Source organism: Bos indicus, chromosome 5 (assembly GCF_029378745.1).
Source record: "Bos indicus isolate NIAB-ARS_2022 breed Sahiwal x Tharparkar chromosome 5, NIAB-ARS_B.indTharparkar_mat_pri_1.0, whole genome shotgun sequence".
In the NCBI taxonomy this organism is placed as follows: Eukaryota; Metazoa; Chordata; class Mammalia; order Artiodactyla; family Bovidae; genus Bos; species Bos indicus.
The window spans coordinates 56,920,521-56,941,825 of record NC_091764.1 but is presented as its reverse complement, the minus strand read 5'-3'; the positions used below and the strand labels follow the sequence as shown (position 1 = coordinate 56,941,825).

The 21,305-nt window shown below is 48.2% G+C and overlaps 1 protein-coding gene across 6 annotated transcripts in view; it reads right to left on the bottom strand.

The window, feature by feature from the left end:
- Positions 1-225: 225 nt before the first annotated feature.
- Positions 226-21,305, bottom strand: part of BAZ2A (bromodomain adjacent to zinc finger domain 2A) — a 35,003-nt gene continuing 13,923 nt past the window's right edge. For 4 of the 6 annotated variants that reach the window (XM_070789455.1, XM_070789457.1, XM_070789456.1 and 1 more), the window contains 28 exons: positions 19,203-19,340; positions 17,017-17,610; positions 15,966-16,151; positions 15,269-15,487; positions 14,374-14,823; positions 14,168-14,228; positions 12,800-12,908; positions 12,528-12,629; positions 12,152-12,362; positions 10,777-10,877; positions 10,436-10,501; positions 10,022-10,255; positions 9,632-9,886; positions 8,488-8,702; positions 8,125-8,199; positions 7,751-7,931; positions 7,591-7,650; positions 7,249-7,393; positions 6,066-6,718; positions 5,682-5,904; positions 5,424-5,579; positions 5,160-5,311; positions 4,683-4,972; positions 4,455-4,587; positions 4,203-4,349; positions 3,355-3,581; positions 3,097-3,240; positions 226-3,009 (listed from right to left, as the gene is read on the bottom strand). In XM_070789455.1, the coding sequence (XP_070645556.1) occupies positions 2,844-3,009; positions 3,097-3,240; positions 3,355-3,581; positions 4,203-4,349; positions 4,455-4,587; positions 4,683-4,972; positions 5,160-5,311; positions 5,424-5,579; positions 5,682-5,904; positions 6,066-6,718; positions 7,249-7,393; positions 7,591-7,650; positions 7,751-7,931; positions 8,125-8,199; positions 8,488-8,702; positions 9,632-9,886; positions 10,022-10,255; positions 10,436-10,501; positions 10,777-10,877; positions 12,152-12,362; positions 12,528-12,629; positions 12,800-12,908; positions 14,168-14,228; positions 14,374-14,823; positions 15,269-15,487; positions 15,966-16,151; positions 17,017-17,610; positions 19,203-19,338 (5,691 nt within the window). In that variant the 5' untranslated portion in view covers positions 19,339-19,340 and the 3' untranslated portion in view covers positions 226-2,843. Of the gene's footprint in view, positions 3,010-3,096; positions 3,241-3,354; positions 3,582-4,202; positions 4,350-4,454; positions 4,588-4,682; positions 4,973-5,159; positions 5,312-5,423; positions 5,580-5,681; positions 5,905-6,065; positions 6,719-7,248; positions 7,394-7,590; positions 7,651-7,750; positions 7,932-8,124; positions 8,200-8,487; positions 8,703-9,631; positions 9,887-10,021; positions 10,256-10,435; positions 10,502-10,776; positions 10,878-12,151; positions 12,363-12,527; positions 12,630-12,799; positions 12,909-14,167; positions 14,229-14,373; positions 14,824-15,268; positions 15,488-15,965; positions 16,152-16,778; positions 16,918-17,016; positions 17,611-19,202; positions 19,341-21,305 lie in introns of those variants that run through there. The other 2 variants (XM_070789459.1, XM_070789461.1) reach the window with 2 other exon arrangements.

Sequence of the window (21,305 nt, the reverse complement as noted above, 5' to 3'; positions counted from 1 at the left end):
ACCCGTTTCATTCACATAAACAGAAATTCTGCCTTGGATGCCCCCTGGAAAAGGAAGGGCCAAGCCTGGAGGTTCAGAGAGAAATGTTGACACTTAGGGGCACACTGCTCTCCTGCTTGCTGTCTTCTCCATCAAACCAGTCATATACTCACCCTGACACGACCCAGTTTTCCCCTTTAGGCAATTACAAGAACCTTTGTTGAAGGAAGATAAATACACGGAGTCTTTTGAGTCTCTATCAAATGTGGTTTTTATTCAACTGACAAGCACTTTTCTACAGCTGCACTTGTGGAACATCACATGGCAAAAACAGGAGTTTTTTTTATCTCTAGACTTTTTTCCTTTTTTTACCTTATTAAAAATGAGATTGGTCCTAAAAATATAGAAAGAAATAAATTTAAATTCACAAAAAACTGTACATTATCAAAAAGTCACTAAAACACCACATTTGGTTATATAAAAAGTCAAGTCCCTTTTGTTGTAAAAGGAACGTGGAAATTTGTTGGTGTTGATGGTGTGGTTTCTTCCTGTTACCAGACTGATGGGAGAAGGGAAACAGAGGGGTAGGGGTGGGTTTTATTTACTTTTAAAACTTGCCTTCCCTATCAAATACTCTCGTCAAGAAGAGAAAATCCACCTAGCTCAAGGGGCAGTGAAGATGAGAAAGAAAAGTGAGAAATGGCCCCTTTGATCATGCCCTGTCCCACCCCCCCATCAACCCCCATTCCAAACTGAGGCTAGGACTCCACCCCACCTTCAGAGTGCCTGGTCCCTAGGGAAAGAGATGGAGCTGGGAGAGGAACACAGCAGGAACAATTGAAACTTCACTCCCCCGTCCATCTAACCTCCAACAGTAAAATTAATCTAGAACATTTTATACTGGGGAAAACTGCCGTGGGGAAAAAGAAGAGCCCCCAACTATAACAGTTCCAAATGCTTGACTAACACAAAGTTTGTTACAGAGCAGTTATTTAGATAAAATATAAATATTTATGCATAATATAAAGTCAATTCAAATATTCTTCAATCCACCTCTTATTTAAAAGCAAAAAAAAAAAAAATCTCAAATAAAATTAAAAGTTCTGAGGTTTATATGACAGAAAAGGCGACTTTAGAAATAGGCTAGGGGTAGAAGGGGCATAAAGAAAGAAAGGGGTTGCCCCAGGACCTACACTGCCCCCACCCCCTTCAGTGGCAATTCAGTGCTGCTAGAAGTACAGGAATGCTCCCCCTCACCCGGCACCCCCTCTCCCACCAATGGAACATTTCTTGGGTGCCTCAGCTCTCTGCTTGGGCCAGCCAGCAGCCACCTCCCCAGTGCAAGTACCCGTAATCTCTGATGGGAGGGGCTCTGCTGAGCAGGAAAGCAGGGGGCCAGGGGCCCATGGCTATAGCTGGGAGTTAGCAGCTTTCCTCTGTTGGGGCTTAACTTGGGCATAGTCACATGTAGGGCAGTGGTGGACCCAGAGCCTCTCCTCCCTACTCATTTGTGCTCTGGGGTCTCTGCTACTGGGGAAGGGGTCCCAGGATGTAAAGGAGATAAGGGAAAGAGCACAACTAAACCCACAGAAGCTCATGGGATTAGGAAAAGATCCAGTTCTACCCCTCTCCCTGCAAAAGCTTAGGACTCAGAGCTACTGAAAGGAGAAGTTGTTCCTGCTAAAAGATTGCACAGTTTGAAGAGGCTGGAACAGAAATGACTGGGAGAGAGGGAAGAGACACAGCTTTGACCCAGAAAAACTGTTCCTGTGGTTTCCCAAAGACAAAGTGATAGTTTAAAACAATGAGAAAGGTGTCTCAATGGTTTGAAACAATGGGGAACAGATACTTGGGGAAAAAACTGAATGGATGCCACCAAAAACAGGGGCACAATCACATCCTCTCTCACTCACTCACACACCCATACACACCTCTCTCTCTGTCTCAGGCCAGTCCATTGCTACCTGGCCTCCATCTTGGGGTGTGCCCGAACTCAGCAGTAGTTGTCCCTGAGGAGTTCCCAAGAGGGAGGTTTGGGTAAGAGGTGGGGAAGGAGGCTGGAAGGCCCAGGGTCCAGGGTGCCTCCCTGCCCTCTCCCCAGTTTACTGAGTTTCAAAAAAGGCTAGAAACTCAGCATTTGAGGAGTATCCAACATTATAGAGGGGCTAGCTACTGGCAGGAAGATGAGGACAGAGAGAAAGACAGGGACCTCTGAACTTCTTTTTCCTTTGAAGGGAAAAATTTGGGGGAAGAGAAGGGAGGAACCCGTACACATAGTTTTACATTATTGGATGAGAGACAAATCTGAAGGGGAGAGGGGAGAGAGAAAGTGAGAAGCAGGGGAGGGACTGAACATGGAAGCAGCATGTTCAGGGCCCGGTGTCCGGCTCGACACACTTGGGAGTTAAGTCCACTTTACTGGCCGTCACTGCGGGTCCACACACAGTACAGAGTGTTTCTCGGTTTCACACATTCACTAGAACTATTGCTATTGTTAAATAGCCCCAGAATGCTGGGGCACGTACAAGGAAGGTGAGGAAGCTGGGAGGAGAAGTAGGGGCTTCTTTCCTCCTCCTCTTATTTAATTAGGAAATAAAACAGAAAGGAAAAATTATTTTTTCTTTTTTGGCTTTCGGTCCAGAAGGACCTCATCTCTGCCCCTCTTATCTGAGGAACAAGAGGAGGAAAGGGAGAAAGGGTGTAAGGATAAGAAGATGTAGGGCGCTGCCAAGGGCAGGGTCAAAAATCAGGGTTCTCCCTCTGACTTGAGTCTGGACCCAGGGCAGCATCAGCAGGTGAGAATGGCAGGGTTTGTGTGGAGGGCAGGGGGCAATGCCACAGGGTGACTCCCCACCTCCCATGCCTCACAGATTGGCCTGTTTTCCCTGATAAAACTCCTCCCAGCGGCTCTCAAAGAAGCGGCGCATGATGTGTCCAGCCTTGCCCACTTCAGAATCATCTTCATTGAAAGTCTGGCAATTGTCAAAGACCAGCAGTGCATCAGCCGCAAACTCCTCTGAGCTGGTGTACCTGGGCAGGGGTGGAGACAGAGCTGTCAGCGGGGTACCAGCAATGGCAGTAACAGAAGAGCCAGGAGAGTCAATGACGTCTACTTACCCTCCCCGGAGCAGTCGCTCCCGCATGGTGGAAAAATCCATAGGGTTTTTGATGATCCGCCGGTACCCACTCACCAATCGTGGGTTCACAGGCTCCAGGAAAGGCCAAGCTGCATCATGGGACTCCATCTCCATCAAGATAATCCTATTATGAAACAGACAGTGATGATACACTCTCAGGAAGCAAACCACGGACCCCTCCTAGCCCTCTCCTCTGGAAAACGTAGAGCTGGTTGTCCCCAGAATTCACTCAACTCACTCGCAGAACGTGAGATCACTGTGATGGTTCCGCATGGAGACGCGCCGCCGCTTCGAGGGGGACAGCCCTTCCTCTGAGTACCGGGGCACTGCTGGGCTCTCTCGGCCCCTTGGTAGCAGCCGGCGCCGGCGGTTGTCACCCTCTGGGAAGGTCAGCACATAACCGCTTTTCCGCTTCTGGCCTCGTTTTGGGAAACCAGATTTCTGAGTCAATTCTCCTTCTACCTGCTGAGGATAAGAAAAAGGTGAAATCAGCCACAGCTGGAAATACATACTCTGCTTGCTCTCTACTTTATCACAATCCCTACTTGTCTGGGGGCCTCCCAAGTGGCACAAGTGGTAAAGAACTCACCTGCCAATGCAGGAGACGTGGGTTTGATTTCTGGGTCAGGAAGATGCCCTGGAGGAGGGCATGGCAACCCACTCCAGTATTCTTGCCTGGAGAATCCCATGGACAGAGGAGCCTGGCAGGCTATAGTCCACAGGATTGCAAAGAGTTGGACACGACTAAAGTGACTTAACATAGTACTACTTGTCTGAGTGTGACTGAGGTTTCAAAATAACTTTCATGCGTAAGTCAGTCTGTGAATTTATTACTCACCGTTTTGGGTTATGTGAAAAAGGAAAGTATAATCACTCCCATTTTACAAGGAAAACAAGTAAGGTGGTAAAATTTAAGTGACTTGTGCAAAAAAGGACTGGAACCCAGGTCTCCTAGCACGTCATCTGGAACCTTTTCCCAGGAGAGATGGAAGGCATGGGAAGAATGATATTTTTAAGACTGGTGGTAAATGGGATGAGAAAGAAAACCTGTGACTTGCTCGGGAGTGGACTCAGCAGAAGACGTACCTGGGCCAGACAGACAGCACAGAACCAGTCTCCTTCTGGGACAGCCTCCATCTTGGGCCGAAGGCAGTAAATATGGCAGCCACGGTCACACCCATCACAAAGTAGAAGAAACTCATCGTTGTCACCCTTCCGGCAGACTAGACAGGTCTGGACCAGGGTTGTAAGGAGTTAGGGTGAGCCCTCAAGCCTCCCTGCCTGCCACTCACCCCACTCATCCCAGCTGCCATCTCTTCAGCTCCCCAGGCTTCTCACCACTTTGTTGACAGACTTCTCCCAGGCAATGGACCTCTCCAGCTGGCCCAGGCACAAGCAGACTTGGGCTGCGCTCCGGCATCGCTCTAGCGTTTGGCGCCAGGCCCGAACTCGAGGGGTGATCTCGTATGATCTGATTGGAGAAAGTGGTGATTTGGGGATGAGAAGCAGGATTTATTAAATTGATTCCTTCTCCCCAAGACCAAGAACTGGAGGGTGGGCACTCACATCTCTGTAGGCGTACACTGTGGGGCACTACTGGGCGTGCTGAGCAGGGCCTTCTCCAGCACAACCTCATGAGCTGGCCACAGGGGCTCCCGCAGGTACCGCCGCTCCACATTCTGCTCCAGGGCAGCAAGTCGCATCACTGCCAGGTCCAGGGGGTTGGTAGTTTTACGCTGGGGTGCCAGACCTTCCTTGCCTCGACCCCGCCAGGTGATATCCTCCTGGGAATCAGCTAGGTGCTCACAGTAGGCCAAGTCTTCACGAGTAGAGTCTGGGCTGGGACATGTCCAGCCCTGCAGGTGGGAGAGAGAAATAAAACTCATTATAAAAGAAGGACATTAAGCACAGAAAAAGATATGACCCATTTAGGGTCATGGGAGGTCACTTTGCAAAATGGGAACCCTAGGTTTTTCCTAACAGGGTATTAGAGATTAACACCCTCTCCTCAACAACCCCCTACCCAGTGCCAGCCCAGGGTACCCGAATCTGCAGATCAGACAGGATCACCCGCTGTTCCAGCTCCTCCACCCACTGAAGGACAGCCAGGTCTGTCTCATATGTCTTCTCTTTGGGGGTCCAGCTCACGATCCCTTCTTCAAAGGCAGGTAGCTGACTGGGCTCAAAGATGGGGTCTGAGAAGACAGAAGGCAGAGGGAAAAGCCCATCAGACTGTTCACCATCCACAGCAGCAGCTCAAAATTGACCTGGGCTCTTCAGCTCAGGCTGGTTAAGTATTTATTTTACCTGTTGAGGGCCGTAGGCAGACTTCCTGTAAGAAGTCCCTGTGCTTGTTTAGGTGTTTGTGAAGTGCTTTCTCTCGGATGCCTCGGGGGTGCAGGGCCTTGAGCGTGGCATCCAATGTCTCAGGATCTCGGATCCACCACCAGCCAGAGCGCATCTCTGTGAACAGTTTGTGTCATGTGGGCAACGGGAACTACGTGGTCCGCATCTGATGCCACTCCTACCTGTACTCTCGTTCCATCCCACCCCAGGGTCACTCACCAGGTGGGACAGGCTGGGCTGTCAGCTGGGTTAGATAGCGCTGCTCCATCTGTTTGAAGAACTTACTGGGAGGTCTCCCTCTTCGTTTTGGCTGTCCTTGCCCTGTGGGGCTCTGTGGTGTTTCTCCAGGATCTCCTGCTCGCCTTTTATGAGCCATGCCCAGCAAAGGAGTAGAAGAGAATGGCCCTGGAGAATAGGCGTTGGCAGCACTGGCTCTACTCACCTATGAATGAGATGAAACATAAGGTGATGAGGGTGTTTTCATGTTGACAGGATCCCAGTGGCCTCATCCCTTCCCCACAACCATGGCAACAGCCCACAGCCAGGCAATCTAGCCTGTGGCCAGATGAATATAAGTGCATACCACTAATTCTGGCTACTTACTGGCTTGGAAGAAGCAGGTAGCTGAGGGGAAAGAGTGGGCTGGTCCTCAGAAACTGCAGGGGGTGGTGTAGGGGCAGCATTGCAGGGCATCTGGGCTGAGAAATTAAACCAGGGAGCTTGAGAATCAGGGCTGGCTTCTGTCTCGTCAGGTTCTGGCTCCTCTGGGGCATGTGATGGGGCTGGGTCCAGTTTTCCGGGACTGCTATCAGGCGTGAGGACTGAGCTGCTCAGCAGGGAGCCATGGTTCTGAGTCTGGCTCAGCCAAGACAGGAAGGCTGACTGGCTGAGGTCATGCTGGCTCTGACCCAGAGACAATGGGGAGCCTTCTGGCTCCAGGAACCCATTATGAGTGTGAGGATGGGACTGAAGCTGGGGCTGGGCATGAGCCTGAAGCTGAGGATGGGACTGAGTCTCAGGCTGAAGCTGGGTCTGAGGCTCTTCTGAACCTTGACCCTTGGAATGAGATTTCAAGTGCCTAGGCTGCATAGAGCCAGGCTTAGTTTTCCGAGGTCGGCCTCGGGCCCGGGCAGGAGAACTGGCAGAGGTGCTGGAGCCAGCTAACTCCCTCTTCAGAGAGAAGGAGGCTGGGCTGGTTGTTGAATGGGTTGCCACTTTTAAGGAGTCAGTTTCCTGTTTTATCACATCCTCAGGAACTGTAAAGCAAAGGGAAGAGCATAAGACACACTGATACATAATGGGAAAGAAAGAGGGTGTACAAACACAGGACATATACTTTCTTTTTCTCTTGGACTTAATCCCCCACTTTTTGAGATTGCACTGGAAAATTCTTATATGGCAACCAGCATAGTATCTGCAAAAGAAAAACTATGTTCCCAAGTAATTATCATCAGCATAAACATAAGCTAACATTTATTGAGAACCAGCTATGTTACACGTTATTCTAAGTTATTATTCTATTAAGTTACTTTAATCCCCTCAATAGCCCTATGACATATACATTCTATTATTAATTCCATCTCACAAATGAAAACTGAAGCATATCGCTGGTAAATGGCAGAGCAGAAGGTAGGCAGTCTTACTCCAGAGCATACTGTGCTCTTAACCACAGTATGCTAAACTGACTGTCATACAATCAAAAAAGCCCAAGATGCTAGGTAGAGAAAAAGGAATTGCTTAACTTTTGTGAGCTGGGTCTCAACCCAGGGTCCTACGACACACCTACCTAAGCTTCCCTCTGTTCCTTCCACAAAGATACCAGTCAAGTAGGGCAACACCCAGTAGCGGCGTCTGTAGCGGTCCTGACCCAAGGAGACTGCTCGAAGCATCTGGGATGAGTGAAGCAGCTTTTTTCGAAAGAAGAGCTGACGCTGGGTAGGCAGTGGAAAAGGAAGATGAATGAAAAACACACTTCCAGGGTGACACTGGTGACTTCGTCCAGTATATGGGAGAAGGGCATGGCTCTCAGCTTCCCTATAAAATTGATACCATCTAGGCCTAACTCATAAGGTAACCAATTCCCACCCAGCCCCTATCTCCAGCTCCTGGGAGGCTAGAAGCACAGTACCTTGCTCAGTTTTTCTATCTGGCGCTCTAGCTCTGGGATGCTAGATGCTGTGATATCAACCTGGAGAAGAAACGAGACACCGAGAAAAAGGGAAATCATCAGATTCAAGAGAAAGAAAGAATGTTTTCCACCTCCCACTTTCCTTGGTCTGGGCTAGTACCTCTCCATCCCTTCGACCCCTACGGCCATGGACAGCAGCTGCAGTCTCTTCCTCTTCCTCCTCTTCCATGCCACTGGTCTCCTCCATGATCCGAGAACTGCGCCTCCGCCCCAGGCCTTCCTCTGGCCCCTGTAGCTCTACCTCAGGTCGCCCCGTTCGCTTGGCCAAAGCAGTTTTCAATCTTGACACACACAGTTTAAGGGAAACTGTGGTGAGGAACATGATACCGCCACAAAAGGATCACCTTTAATCTAAGCCATCCTGGGCCCTGGACTGGTCTCAACCCCAGGAGAGGGGCTAAGGACACCAAGTTCCAAACACAAGTCCTGGGCATGCTTCACCCTGTCCCCTTCTCTCCTCTGTCCTGTCCTTACCTCCGCAGCCTGCCTTCAACAATCCACTTGTTTTTCCTGTAGCTGGACATACTCTCTAGAGTCTTGTCAATCTCACTGCAGGGAAACAGGGAATAGTATTTTGAGGGAGAAGTGGCAACACACACACAAAAGAAGGGAGGTTCAAGGGTAAAAGGAGTTTCATCCTAGAACCTAGACTGGATGAATGGCAGAGTAAGGCTCGGACTCGCCAGGGAAGGAAAATCAGATTCAGTCCCAGGTCATCCCAGCATGCCCAGAGCATGGCAGTACACACACATCACCCAGGATTTCTAGATGGCTAAACCCTCCCTTATCCCAGTCTGACCAAGGCACATAATAACCATCCCCACCCCAGCCCCTCACTTGATGATGAGGGTGGAGCCATTGAGCTCATGCACAAGGAAGGCCAGAACAGCAGCCTTCTGTTGGGGTGGCTGGGCTTGAAAAGGCTGGGTGCGCAGGCTGTCACAGAGGGCTGGCTCCACTCCATATGCCATGAGGAAGCAGCGCAGGATCTCAGACACATTGTCTCTTGTTAGTGGGATCTCGGACACCTTCTCCCCCAAGATCTTTAAGGACTGTTTGGAGGAGAACATAATAGGAGTTAAGAGAGAAAGAGGAGCAACTCAAGTCAATCTGGAGTAGGAAAGTAGGAGAGAACTATAGAGTTAAGATAGAAAAAGGAAAGTTGCTAGGGTAAGATGAGAGAAGAAAAAGGACAGGTACAAAAGAAAAGAAGTATATTAAAGGAAAATGAATAAAATAAAGCAGAGGGAGGTCAGAAAGAAAAATAAAAAATAGAGGAAAACAAAAATAGGAAGAAACTACAGATGTTCCTCCACTTGTCCCTAGAGAGAATAATGGAGAATCAGGACCTAAAATCATAAAGCAATGAGAAATAACCTAAGAAAAAAGGCAGTAAATTACCAGGCATAGCATGTAGTATGCATATCTTCCTCAATTTATGATGGGATCATGTCCCAAAAAATCCATCATAAACTGAAAATATTGTGAAAATGCATTTAATACACCTAATCTACAGAACATGACCGCTTAGCCAACCCTACTTTAAACATGCTCAGAACATTTAAATTAGCCTAGAGGAAGGCAAAATCATCATTTAACACAAATCCACTTAATAAAATGCTGAATATCTCACACAATCTACTGCATACTGTATTGAAAGTGAGGAACAGAATGGCTGCAAAAGTGACATGCATGGCTGACTCGCTGCCCAGCACCTTGAGAGTGTACTATTGCATTTCTCCAGTCCAGGAAAAGATCAAAATCAAAACCTTAAGTACCTCTACTGAAGGCCTATCACTCTTGAACCACTGTAGAGTTGAAAAATTGTAAGTTAAACCACTCTTATTTGGGGACCATTTGTGTATCTCCCTTTACTTGTCCTGATCACTTTGGAAGGGGCTTTCATGTGCTCAACTCAAAAGAGAAAGCCAAACTGAGAAAAGCACGGATCCCAAGCCCCTGACCCCAGGAAGGGCCTCACCTGACAATAGGAGGGCAGGCCAGGGTCACAGAGAGCTGCTCTCAGGAGTCGCACCAGGAGATCCTGCACCTCGCCCAAGCTGTCGCCTTGACACAGGAGCCCCTCCTGCAGGACCCCCAGACTAGGGACATCTTTGGCAGGGTCAAAGCCCAGCACCTTGCCGAAGCTGTGCAGGAACTCCACAATGGTCAAGCAGTCTGAGAAGGCCCCACTAGGCAGGATCAGACCAGGGATGCGTGAGAAGTCAGGCAGCGGCTGTAGGGATAAAAGTGGTAGGTGTTCTGTCAAATACATGGGAAGGCAACAGTCTGGGTATCTAGGAGGCTCCTCCTGTAACAGAAGTGTCTTCATGGGCGGCCCCTCCAGGACCTGCTGTTCTCCCCTCACTACCTGGTGGTCAGTCAGACACATGTCCTCTGTGGGCTTCTTCATCTCCTCCAAGATCATCTGCTGCCTCTGCCGCTCCTCCAAGCGCCTCTGTGTGGCCAGCACTTTATCTGCTTTACCCGTTGGCTTGGTCTTGGCCACCTCCTCCTTTTCCTTCATTTTTACCTTCTCCTTCTTCTCCCTCTTGACTTTTTCCTTCAGTTTTTCCTGCTTTGTTTTTACCTTCTCCTTCTCAGCCTACCCACCCAAGAGAGAGAGGAATCAAGAGTGCCATGAAGATTCAAATCACCACCCTTCCCTGGTCCCCTCCTCCCCACCTTATACCCAGAAACATGACTATAAAACATGACCAACTCACATGTCTTGCAAAATCAGTTTGGTGACTTCAAAGTTATGCCTGTGCATATAAGTACCTACCTTGGATTTCTTCTTGGCTTCCTTCTGCTTTAAGCTCTTGGTCTCTTGTTTCCTCTTGTTTTTGGCCTGTAAACCATAAAGGAAGTCATTTCTTCTCAAACTCTGAAAGCATCACTGCTTGGGCTAGGATTCAAAAACAAACAAGGATGCTGGGGAGAAGAGCTGAGACATGGGATGAGAGGCTGGCAATGGATCAATTCTTTCACCCTGGAGATGTCCACATTATTTTTGAACAAGCCAAATTCTCTAAATGGCAGGTGGCAGGCGTGGGAGATAGAAAAGAAGACAGAGCAGCTGTAGGAGAAGTGAACCTGCTGTGGAATCTTGCTGATGTCCCTCACCTGCCCTTGGTTAGTAGTCTGACACTCTCCCCGCTGCACCTTCTGCTTTATCTTCTTCTTGATTTTACACATCTTTGCTTTATCCTCCTCATTCAGTGTTTCTGTGAGAGCAAAAAGAAAAATGAAGAGTGAGGCAGGCAGACCAATCTCCAGCATCCAGACCAGCACACGCCGGTCACAAAGCTGGCCTCCAAACAGCTCCCTGAAGAAACTAGATACCTGTCTTTTTTTTAAAAAGTATACATAAAACGCTGGGAGAAAAAAATGTACGAGAGGAACCTCCTGTGGACGTAACACAAATGGCATCTTGTGCCCAGAAGCACCAGCCTCTGGAATTTAGATGGCTTTAGAAAGGGTCCTGGAGGCCAGAACAGCAAAGTAGCCTCAGAGACTGTCCCTCCCCCAGGCTGCCTGACAGGCTGATTTTAGAACTAAGCAAGGAAACAGAAAAACTGCCAGAGAAAGCAGGTGGTCTTGAGTTGGAAGCACCAATTAAGGAAAAATGTGCCAGAAAGGAAGGGACCAGATAATGGACACTTTAGTAGAATCCTATCAAATCTGACACAGTTATTGCCTATGTTCAGCTCCTATGTCTTGCTCCATTAAGATATCTGAATTTCTTCTCCTTTGGAAGACTATATTGAGATGTGATTCTGCAGACAACAGTGTTTTAGAACTGATGTTTTTGATACGATAGTACCTATCCTATTCTGGCATAGAAATACTACCACTACTACATCTGTGCAGCAACCCTCTAAGTTTAGATACTATCTGCAGATGAACCACTATGAGGCTTTACTTGCTCCAGGTCATACAGTCAGAATCTGGCAGAGCTGGAATTCTGAATAAGAGATACTTGATTCCAAATTCTTTCACATTCTTCATACTATATAAGGTAAGTGCAATATTTACTGAAAAATTATAGACATTTCCTACCTATCCATCCCACTAAAGCAGTACCAATTATCTTTTGGATTCAGATATGAATTCTGAACCTCTATGATGGTGGCAAATGAATGTTTACACAAGACAAGCAAGACCAGTAAGATAAGTAAGAAGCTAAAAGATGGTAAGAAAGGACATGAAAAGCCTTCTCCTCTCATAATTATTCCTGGGACACCACCCCCACCTCCCCGCACAAGACTCCACTAAAGAGAAACTCAAGAAAGGAACTGGTTGTTTTAAAAAAAAAAAAAAACCACCACAAAAGTGCTAGGACCCTGATGCTGCTTTCCAGAGAGGGGAAGGTAATTCAGATTCATTCCATCCAGATGTCAGTCACACTCCTGGGAAACCCAGGCATTAACCAATTCATCAACATTTCAGATACCTCAGAGATTGAGAAGAATTCCCAAGTTAAGAAACATCACGGTACCTTGGGCCTCCAGTTTCTTTAGGAGGCGGGTGTCTGTCTTATTCAACAGCTCAGTGATTTTGACCTTGGGTGGCCGACCTCGGCCCCGTTTCACCTTGGGGACTTCCTTGGTCTTGGCCTTCTCAGTGTTTCGAGGTCGGCCCCGTTTCCCAGTAATTGCCTGAATCCTGGATGGGATCTCCTCTGCTGAGAGCTGTACCCACTGCAAGCCCTGAGGTAAGAAGGAAGACATTGTTACAATTGAAGTTCATGCAAGTCACCAGAACCTCTGAACCATTGGATGCCTGAGAATCTCCAAATCCCAGGAGGAAGCTGCAGCTTGTACACCAACCCCTCCTCCTATTTAAAAAAGTGTATTTAACCCTTGGGTGTGCACCTCTGGTGTGTCTCTCTCTTCAAAGAAATCACCAACAGGCATACGGGGACTGAAGCTGAAGTGCTCCCGACGGACATTGTGTACCACGTTGCGGCTCAGGTACTACAAGGAGGAGGTAAAGTGGCGTCAGTGAAGTTACAGTCCTACCATGCCCTCTGGCCAGCAATAACACAAGCAGAACAAGCCTCAGAGCAGACAATGCCAGACTGTTGCCACTGGGCCCAAAAAAGGAGTCTGTGCTTTCCTACAAGAGTCCACGAAACCTCCATTACCTTGATCACTTCCGGGAACTGTTTCATCCTCTTCCCACAAGGGCCGTAATACCAGGTCTCCCCCTGCCATCGGTGACTGCCCTTCTTGATGCGCACCTCTCTCCGCCATCTGCCAGAGAAACACACGGGCCCTGCCGCCAGGTCACACCCCTACCCACTCTTAAGCCACCCAGAAGCCAACCCCACTAAGCAGATAGCCCTCCCCACACCTATCTCACTGGAACTGCATGTAGATGCAGAGGCACAAGACTTCCCTGGTGGCTCAGACGGTAAAGTGTCTGCCTACAGTGCAGGAGACCCAGGTTCAATCCCTGGGTCAAGAAGATCCTCTGGAGAAGAAAATGGCACCCCACTCCAGTACTCTTGCCTGGAAAATCCCATGGATGGAGGAGCCTGGTAGGCTGCAGTCCATGGGGTGGCAAAGAGTCAGACACAACTGAGTGACTTCACTTTCACTTTTTCTGAGACACAAGCTTGGCCAGAAGGCAGGCCTGAGCCTCAAGCCCCTCAGTGCCTCAGGGGAAAGCAACACACCACACTGCACAAGCCCAGGAAGACCTCCACCCGTCCCCTTCCAAAGTCAGCCAGAGGAGCAGCCAGAAACCCCCTCCCTAATGCCATTCAGGACAAATTACTGGGATTCCAGCAGAGACCTAACAGAATAAAGGCAGAAATGACAGAGGGTAGGGAGGCAAGCAGAAGAACACACTCACTGCCGACTCCATGAAATGACTCCGTAGAGGCCAGGGTTTAGTAAGGAACTCTGTGTTCTGAGCAACAGATTATTCTAAGACTAAGCCTTATCTTTCTCTCAAAACTTAAAGCAGAACTCAGACTTGGTGACCACAAGTAGCCTAGAGGGGCGGGGGTGGGGAAGATCAGGAAGGCAGTTATTCCTACAAAGCCCTTGGTGTTAGCTAGCTTGTTCATTCTGGTCACATACTGTTCCTGCCCTTAGAGTGCATTAAAAAAAAAAAAAAAATCCTGATTCATGGGGATGAAGCCACTCCCCATTCACTGCTATTCCTTCTCCAAACATATAGGACAAATTAACTCATTTGGACACCTGAACCCCAGACCCACCAGCTGAATTTGGAAAAGATAACAGCACTAGCCCCTCGAGGAAAAAACTAAGTGGCCACAAAATGAGGAAAGAATGGGTGAGGGAAGGAAGACCGCGACAAAGGAAGAAAGAAAGCCTAAGAATCTCATGCCCAGAAACATTATCATTGCAGATAACTATCCTTTAACCTATTCTTGTCTAGTCCATTCCTCCCCCATCTCAGATGAGAGTTCCCTTCCCTTCTTCCTAGAATTATTCATTAAATGTGTCAAAGGTCAACGCATGTAACAAATTAGAGCATTTACCCATGTTGGAGGGGAAGACGAACTTCTTCTGGGGTAGCAATACGTCTCCTCAGGACATCACCTGGGGGAGGAAGACAGGGATACCCAAGTTAAGAGGTCAAGCAAAATACTGAAACAACAGGTCAGTGAGAAGGAGCTAAATGCTAAATGAGACAGATACATTTCCCTGGAACCAGTCAGGGGTGGAACAGAATCTAGAGACTCACCGATACCAGAGGGAGGGACTCCTTCTACAGTGGTGTCTTCCAGGTCAGCAATTGTTTCAGGGACGCTGCTGATATCCTTGTCTGCTGGGGAGACTGTCGGAAAGACAGCTGCCGGGGAAGCTGCAGGGGAGGCTTTTGGGGAGGTCACTGGGGAGGCTGTCAAGGAGACTTCGGAGGAGACTGGTGGGAGGGCTGCTGAGGAAGCTGGAGAGACCTCTGGGAAGGCTGCTGGGGAGATGGCTGGGGAAATTTCTGGAGAGGCTGCTGGAGACACTGGCAGGGAGACTGCTGAGGAGGCTGTTGGTGAGACTGCTGGCGAGGTTGCTGGATGTAGCTGAATAGTGGATGACTGGTCAGGGGCTGGCTGGGTCAGAGGTGGGAAGTCTGAAGCCTGAGTCTCCATTTCTTCCTGTTCTGCATCACTACCATTATTCAGGTCAAAGCTATTATCTAGAATCCAAAGGGACAGGATGGATAAAGGAAAAATGACCCTATAAAATAAGAGAATCTACTTAGACAAACCTGGACTAAGTTAAGCAAGGTTACTTCAAGGGCTTTCCCCTAGGATAGGAAAAAGAGAAGCAGCCTTTGGCTGTCCTCCCCTATCATTCATGAAGGTTAAAGGGCAAAACTGCTGCTGCTCTCACTGTGTGAATACCTTTCACCTGGAGCCAATAAAGGCCTCTGGGTTCCTTTCTCCTGCAAACTCCAAGTCTTACCCCACAAGTTCTTTTGGGCACAGAGAAGAAGTCAGAATGCCTTTTTTCAGTCCCACCATACACCATCCCATGACCCCTTAGCTCCCAGCAAAGTGTTCTCATAGATCTCCCAGCCCTAAGGCCTGTACTTTCACCTTTTCCTAGGTCAAGGACTTTGTCTAGCTTTTCTCACTCACCTTGCAGAACAGACTCCCCGAGGACAGGTGGAGAGGTGGGGCTGGCAAAAATAGAGGCTGAAGTTTGACTGTCATCTGCCAGGAGACTGAAGGCAGTGGCATTATTGAGGGAAGGGCAATCAAGGGCAGATATCACAGGGCTGTCCTCCAGAGGCAGCTTGTCCTCTGCACCCATCAGCTCCGTGTCATCTATACCGTAGAGTCCTCCACTCACTGGCTCTTTAGGGGTAGAAAATCAGCAGGTGAGATTTAAGAAATATTAGTGTGAAAATATCCAATTCTAGTTCCTACAGGGTGAAGGTTCTTTCTAGTATTAGGGAAGGAAAGGCAATGGTTCTATTAACCCATAGACCAACACCAAATTCTAGTATCTATCATAAAACAGTGTGGTAAAAGGTAATGTTTTCTTTCCAGTTAGTGAGAACCCAAATAGCCCAACTGTGTTGTAAGAAGTCCCTATCCAGGGATCCTGGCCAAAAGGAACACTGGGAGAGAACGTGGGAAATGATCCAATTCAGCTCAGAGTGCAATTGGCACAGTCAGGCCAGTGGCATGAAACTGTGATCTGCCAGGATCATCTGGGGGCCCCAGGGGCCAAATTCCCAAATACTTTCCCTGGCTTACTATCTCTTCTAGGTGGTATAAGTCAGTTACCCTCTGCATGGATACGTTGAAGGGAGTCAATCTCCAAGCCTACCCGGTGCCAGAGTGTTGAAGGGCTCAAGAGAGACTTCACTGAGGATTGGAGTGTCTTCCAGTTGATCAGGAAGATGTGAAGGATCATCTAAGCAGCTCACTGTGGGATCAGGGACCAAGACTGAGACCTCCTGGTGTAATGATTCCACAGAAGGGACGGAGCCGTTGTAGCCACACATCTTTAGTTCTAGGATACCCCAGGAGAAGGCAAAAGTCAAAGTCAGTACCTTCAATGGGTTCAGTCAGCTATAGTAGGCAATCTTTGCTAGAGGGACAGATGATCATTCTTTCAACATTTATGGGTGCCAGTTCTATGTTGGGTACCGAAAATACCAAGAACTTTGATTAAACAAAGATGTGTAAGATCTTACAGCAGATAAAAAGGGAAAAGAAGAGTGGGGTCTGAGACAAGAACCCATCATGTTTTCAGCTATTTTCCCCCATTCAGTGGGAACAGGTGTTAGAGAAAACATCCTGTGACTTTACAGGGTGGTCATCCCTTGTACTTGCAATCAATAGCAAATTATATTCTGAGGGAAAAGATGAGAGGGACTGCACATGCACCAATGCTAAGAACAACAAAAAAGAAAGGAGACTGAGTAGACAAGAATGGTATGCTCTGCCTATTCCTTCCCTCCTTCATGTGCCAATCACTACTTAGGGCTCAGCCCACTTTAGCAGCCAGTCTGGCTCTGCCACAGTCAAATCAAATTGGCCTCTTTGCCTCTTGCTGATGCTCCAACCCCTTCCTATATCTTAGAAGAAGCCTTTCTTGATGCAGGGTGTCTGTTGGGGCTGTTTCGGGCTCGCCCACCTGCCCTCTCCAGGCCAGCAGCTCTGCATGAGCTTGAAATAATTTGCACTCCCACTCTCGAGCTGGTGCTGCTGCCACAAAAACACCAGCCACTTGGCTCTGCTAATCACCAACATGCAAATCAGCCTCCACTGCAGAGAGCTGGAAAGACAAGTTTTCCTCACCTCAAAAAGCCACTGCCCCCGACAGCCCCATTTTCCCTCTCCCAACCCAGCTCATGGACCCACATGAGTTATACCTGGCTGCTCTTCTTCCAGCTCCAGGCTGCCTACTAAGCCAGCACCATTCTCTGTCACGACGGAAGTAAGTTCCTTTTCTGCTGCCTCATCAGGATGGATACCGCTGCCTACCTCCTGGGAGGGTGCAAAGGTCTGGATGCTGGATCCCAACATAGGAGAAGTCTGTGGGGAGGTGAAAAAACTAGGGGGTCCATTGGGCATCACCTCAAAATTCTGGTCGGGAAAGGAATCATAGAGTTCCTGTGAATCGAAGTTAAGCCCCATGGGACTCTGGGTACCGTTGGCCCAGAACTCTTGGCTCCCAGCCCGAAGGTTAGTGTTGTGACTTGGGGATGAAGGTTGCCGGCTGCCCCCAAGGATGCCGTTGAGTGGGTACTGTCCCCCCGAGAACTGGGAGAGAAGGGGTGGGTCCTTGAGGTTGCTGCCAGGATTGGCAGATGGGTACTGTGAGTAGTTCCAGAGACAGTCGTAGGCCACGCTGGGGTGATGGAGGTGTGAGGTGCTGGAGGAGTGGGGAGCAGAGTTCAAAATCCCTGAAGTAGTAGTGTGAGATACAGTAGATAAGCCATTAACATTCACATCCCCATTCAAACCTGGCAGAGAAGGAGGGAAAAGGGTCAGTTTCAGATATGTATGCAAGTAACAATACCAATTCTTCTAAAGGAACAGCACTGACTAGAAAAAGTAAAGGTGAAGGGGTGGGGGATTCCCCCTCTACTATATTTACAGTTTTTTGGTCTCCAGGGAACACCAAACCCAGATGCTCCTGGATGTAAGCTTAGCAACTGCGGCTGAGGCTGCTGAGTAGGGGGTTGGGGAACTCTCCCGGCCTACTACAGAAACGACCAGCAGGGAGATGGCTGCTGCTGACGCTCAGGGCTTTTTAATTTTTTTTTCTTTTCTAAATGAAACTGTTTGCAGAATCCCTACAGTGACTTGCATTCTTCCCCACCCTCATTCCCTGGAGGAATTCTTCCCTTGGAGTGGCATGACTGAATTCTCCATTTCCCTTCCCCCGCCCCCCTGCCTTTCCCAGTGCCTGTTTGGCCCCACGGTGGCACCAGAAGGGACAGCCTCCACCTCACTGGCACATGCAGATCCAGCACTTTGTGCTGGGCTAAGAATAGAATCTGCAGTCACCACAGCAGCAAGATCCCAGCTCAGAAGAGACTGGACTTGGCCCCTCCCCATAGGCACTGTACCCCACAGGGTAATAGGCACCGAGGGGAATCTCTGCATGACCAGTACTGCAGACTTCAGCTTTCAACACCCATGGCAGCCTCTGGACTGGAGGGCAACCGAATAAAAGAAACCAAAATACTAAGGAAGCTTCAGGGGAGGTGGGGGAGTTTCTATCTGCAACCCTCTGGTTGAAGAGAGGAGGGAGTGGTGGTTAAGCATAAGCCTGGGGCAGTATTTTCCTGCTGCAAGGAAGCAGGGACGCATTTGAGCTCCCCCTGCTTCCAAGCATAAAGTACCTGACTGAAACCAAGGCAAGAGTAGAGAGGTACTTGGCAGAGCCACTGCTGAGAGCAACTGATAAGCCAAATCCAGGGAAAGACCTGATCCTGGCAGCAGCACTTCCGTCTGGAATTACAGATGTTTCTCTCTGGGGAAGTAGGTAAACTTAAAACTCTCCCTGTCCCTCTCTTCTATCCACAAGGACAGGAAGTGATACAGGCACTTCAAGCATCCGCCCTCTTCTCCGCTGCACAAACTAAAAAGCAAACACATCCCAACCCTCACCCAACCCCTCTACCTCCAGTCCTAGGGGCGGCTACTCCAACCTCTAAAAACAGTTTCTCAGAGGACTGGCCCTTTATCTCTTTCTCACGGGTGCAACCTGGTTATCAGAAGCAGTAGCCACCTCACCACTTTGGGGCAGTAGCCAGGGAACAGGGCTAACAGAAGAACAAGCTAATAAGAAAAGGCCAGTATATTCTTCTAATCTCTTCCAACCTTAAAACTAACAGTGTTTCTTCCAAAACCCCCTAGAACTTGCTCTAAGAAGCTTGATTTCTCTCCAGCAGCTGGAGTTCTGAGGATTCACTTCCTCCCTTCCTACCTGACATAAAAGAGAGCTGTTGTGAAATAGCCAACCCAGAGGCGAGCCCACTGATCCCATCAATCTACTATAAAGAAATGAAGCCCACTCCCTCCCAGGCCACATGGCCCTCACACTCACTTTTCCCTTGCTGGGGGAAGTTCATGGGAGACCCGTTAGTGTAGAGCCCCTCCCCTGAGGAGGGAGAGGGTTTCAGTCCTGAGGCAGCAGGTGCAGGGGGAAGGCCAGTAAAGTTAAAATGGTCGTTTGCCTCCATTTCTGTAGGAGGGGAGAGAAAGGGGAAAAAAATACTAGCGGTTAAACAAGGTTATGTCACCTGAAATATTCTAGAAGTAATGCCCCCACCCTTCCATCTACTTTACTTACCCTTCTCCTATATAAGTACTGGACAGGGCAGAGTGGTGGGGAGAAAAGGGGTTGAAGAAAAAGAGAAGAGGAAGAGGAAATATACTCCTAATCTAGACTTCCCTGGTGGCTCAGACGGTAAAGCGTCTGTCTACAATGCGGGAGACCCGGGTTTGATTTCTGGGTTAGGAAGATCCCTTGGAGAAGGAAATTGCAATCCACTCGAGTACTAATGCCTGGAAAATCCCATGGACAGAGGAGCCTGGTTGGCTACAGTCCATCGGGTCGCAAAGAGTTGGACACGACTGAGTGACTTCACGTTCACGTTCAATCTGGGCAATGACCCTATAGAAAGTATTTTTTTAAAAATCAGCCTTGTAGAGATACAAAGAGTTAGGGAGAAAAACCAAAATAGCTGCCTGGAGGAGTCTTTCCCCAGTATAAGCTCCACCCTTTTAACCCCCAGCCCAGGCTACCCCTCTGTGTTAAGATATTAGCCCTCAATCAAACATTCTCCATCCTTTTTTCTCCCCCTCAATTAAGGTCAGAGTCCCATTCTCAAGGTCTACAGAAGGTTCCCAAAGCCATCTTTTGACAGGAAAGCATGGACATGTTGGCAGAAAACGTATATTTAATACATATCATGTTGTATTATTATAGTTGAGTTAATTTTCATGTTATCCTATCTATAGCCTCAGACATCAGAAGACAGTATAGTTACCTGAGTAAAGGAATTTGAAAAGCACACATTTCAGGAAAGCTGATCATAATGGCAAAATTCAAATCATCAAGTAACACTTCTACTCCTTTTTCATGGGAAATCCTACGCTCTCAAGAACATAGCTCTGAAAAGTGTCAGAGCTGGAAAACTAAAGAACAGTATTTTGTTATGACTACTTCCCCATGTTTTGGTTTTGTGGCTTAAATGTAAAGGGTCACTGAGAGAACTGCTAGGTACTTAAACTGTAAAATGCAGTGGCTCATTGGGGAGAAATATGGTTAAAAAGTTCTTTACCCTCTACTGAATATGAGGTGATATACTAGTAGGAATGCTGATTAGAATAAATTTATCTTTAGCGCTTCCCTGGTGGCTCAGTGGTAAGGAAGCCGCCTGTCACTGTAGGAGACATGGGTTCGATCCTGGGTCCAGGAAGAACTCACATGCCACACAGCAACTAAGCTCATGCGCCACAACTATTGAGCCTGTGCTCTGGAGCCAGGGAGCCAAAATTACTGAAACCCATGAACCCTAGAGCCTGTGCACCAAAATGAGAAGCCCGCACACTGCAACTACAGAGTAGCCCCCTCTGTACAAAACTACAGAAAAGCCCTTGAAGCAACAAAGACCCAGCATAGCCAAAAATAAATAATTAAATAAATAAAATTATTTTGAGGAACTTTAGTGGTTAAGAATCTGCCTGCCAATGCAGGGGACATGGGTTTGGCCCCTGGTCTAGGAAGAACCCACATGCAGTGGAGCAACTTGGCCCGTGCCCCATAACTACTGAGCGTGACCGCCCCAGAGTCTGTGCTCCACAAGAGAAGCCACCGCATGAGAAGCCCACACACTACAACAAGGACTAGCCACCGCTCGCTGCAACTGAACAAAGTCAGTGTGTGGCAACTAAGACCCAGTATAGCCGAAAATAAATAGATCTTCATAAAAATTAAACAAACAATTTTTTTTTAAAGAGTAAATTTACCTTTGATAGAGCAAAGAGAAAAAGGAAGAAAGATAGGAAACAGAAGCTAGGATTATTGGCAAAGTCTGACACATCAATCAGATTCTTAGGATATACTAGCACATACTAATTTGACCTGTGAGAGACATGATCTGTTGTGATACAGAAAAAGCAACTCCTCTGGTTACTACATTTT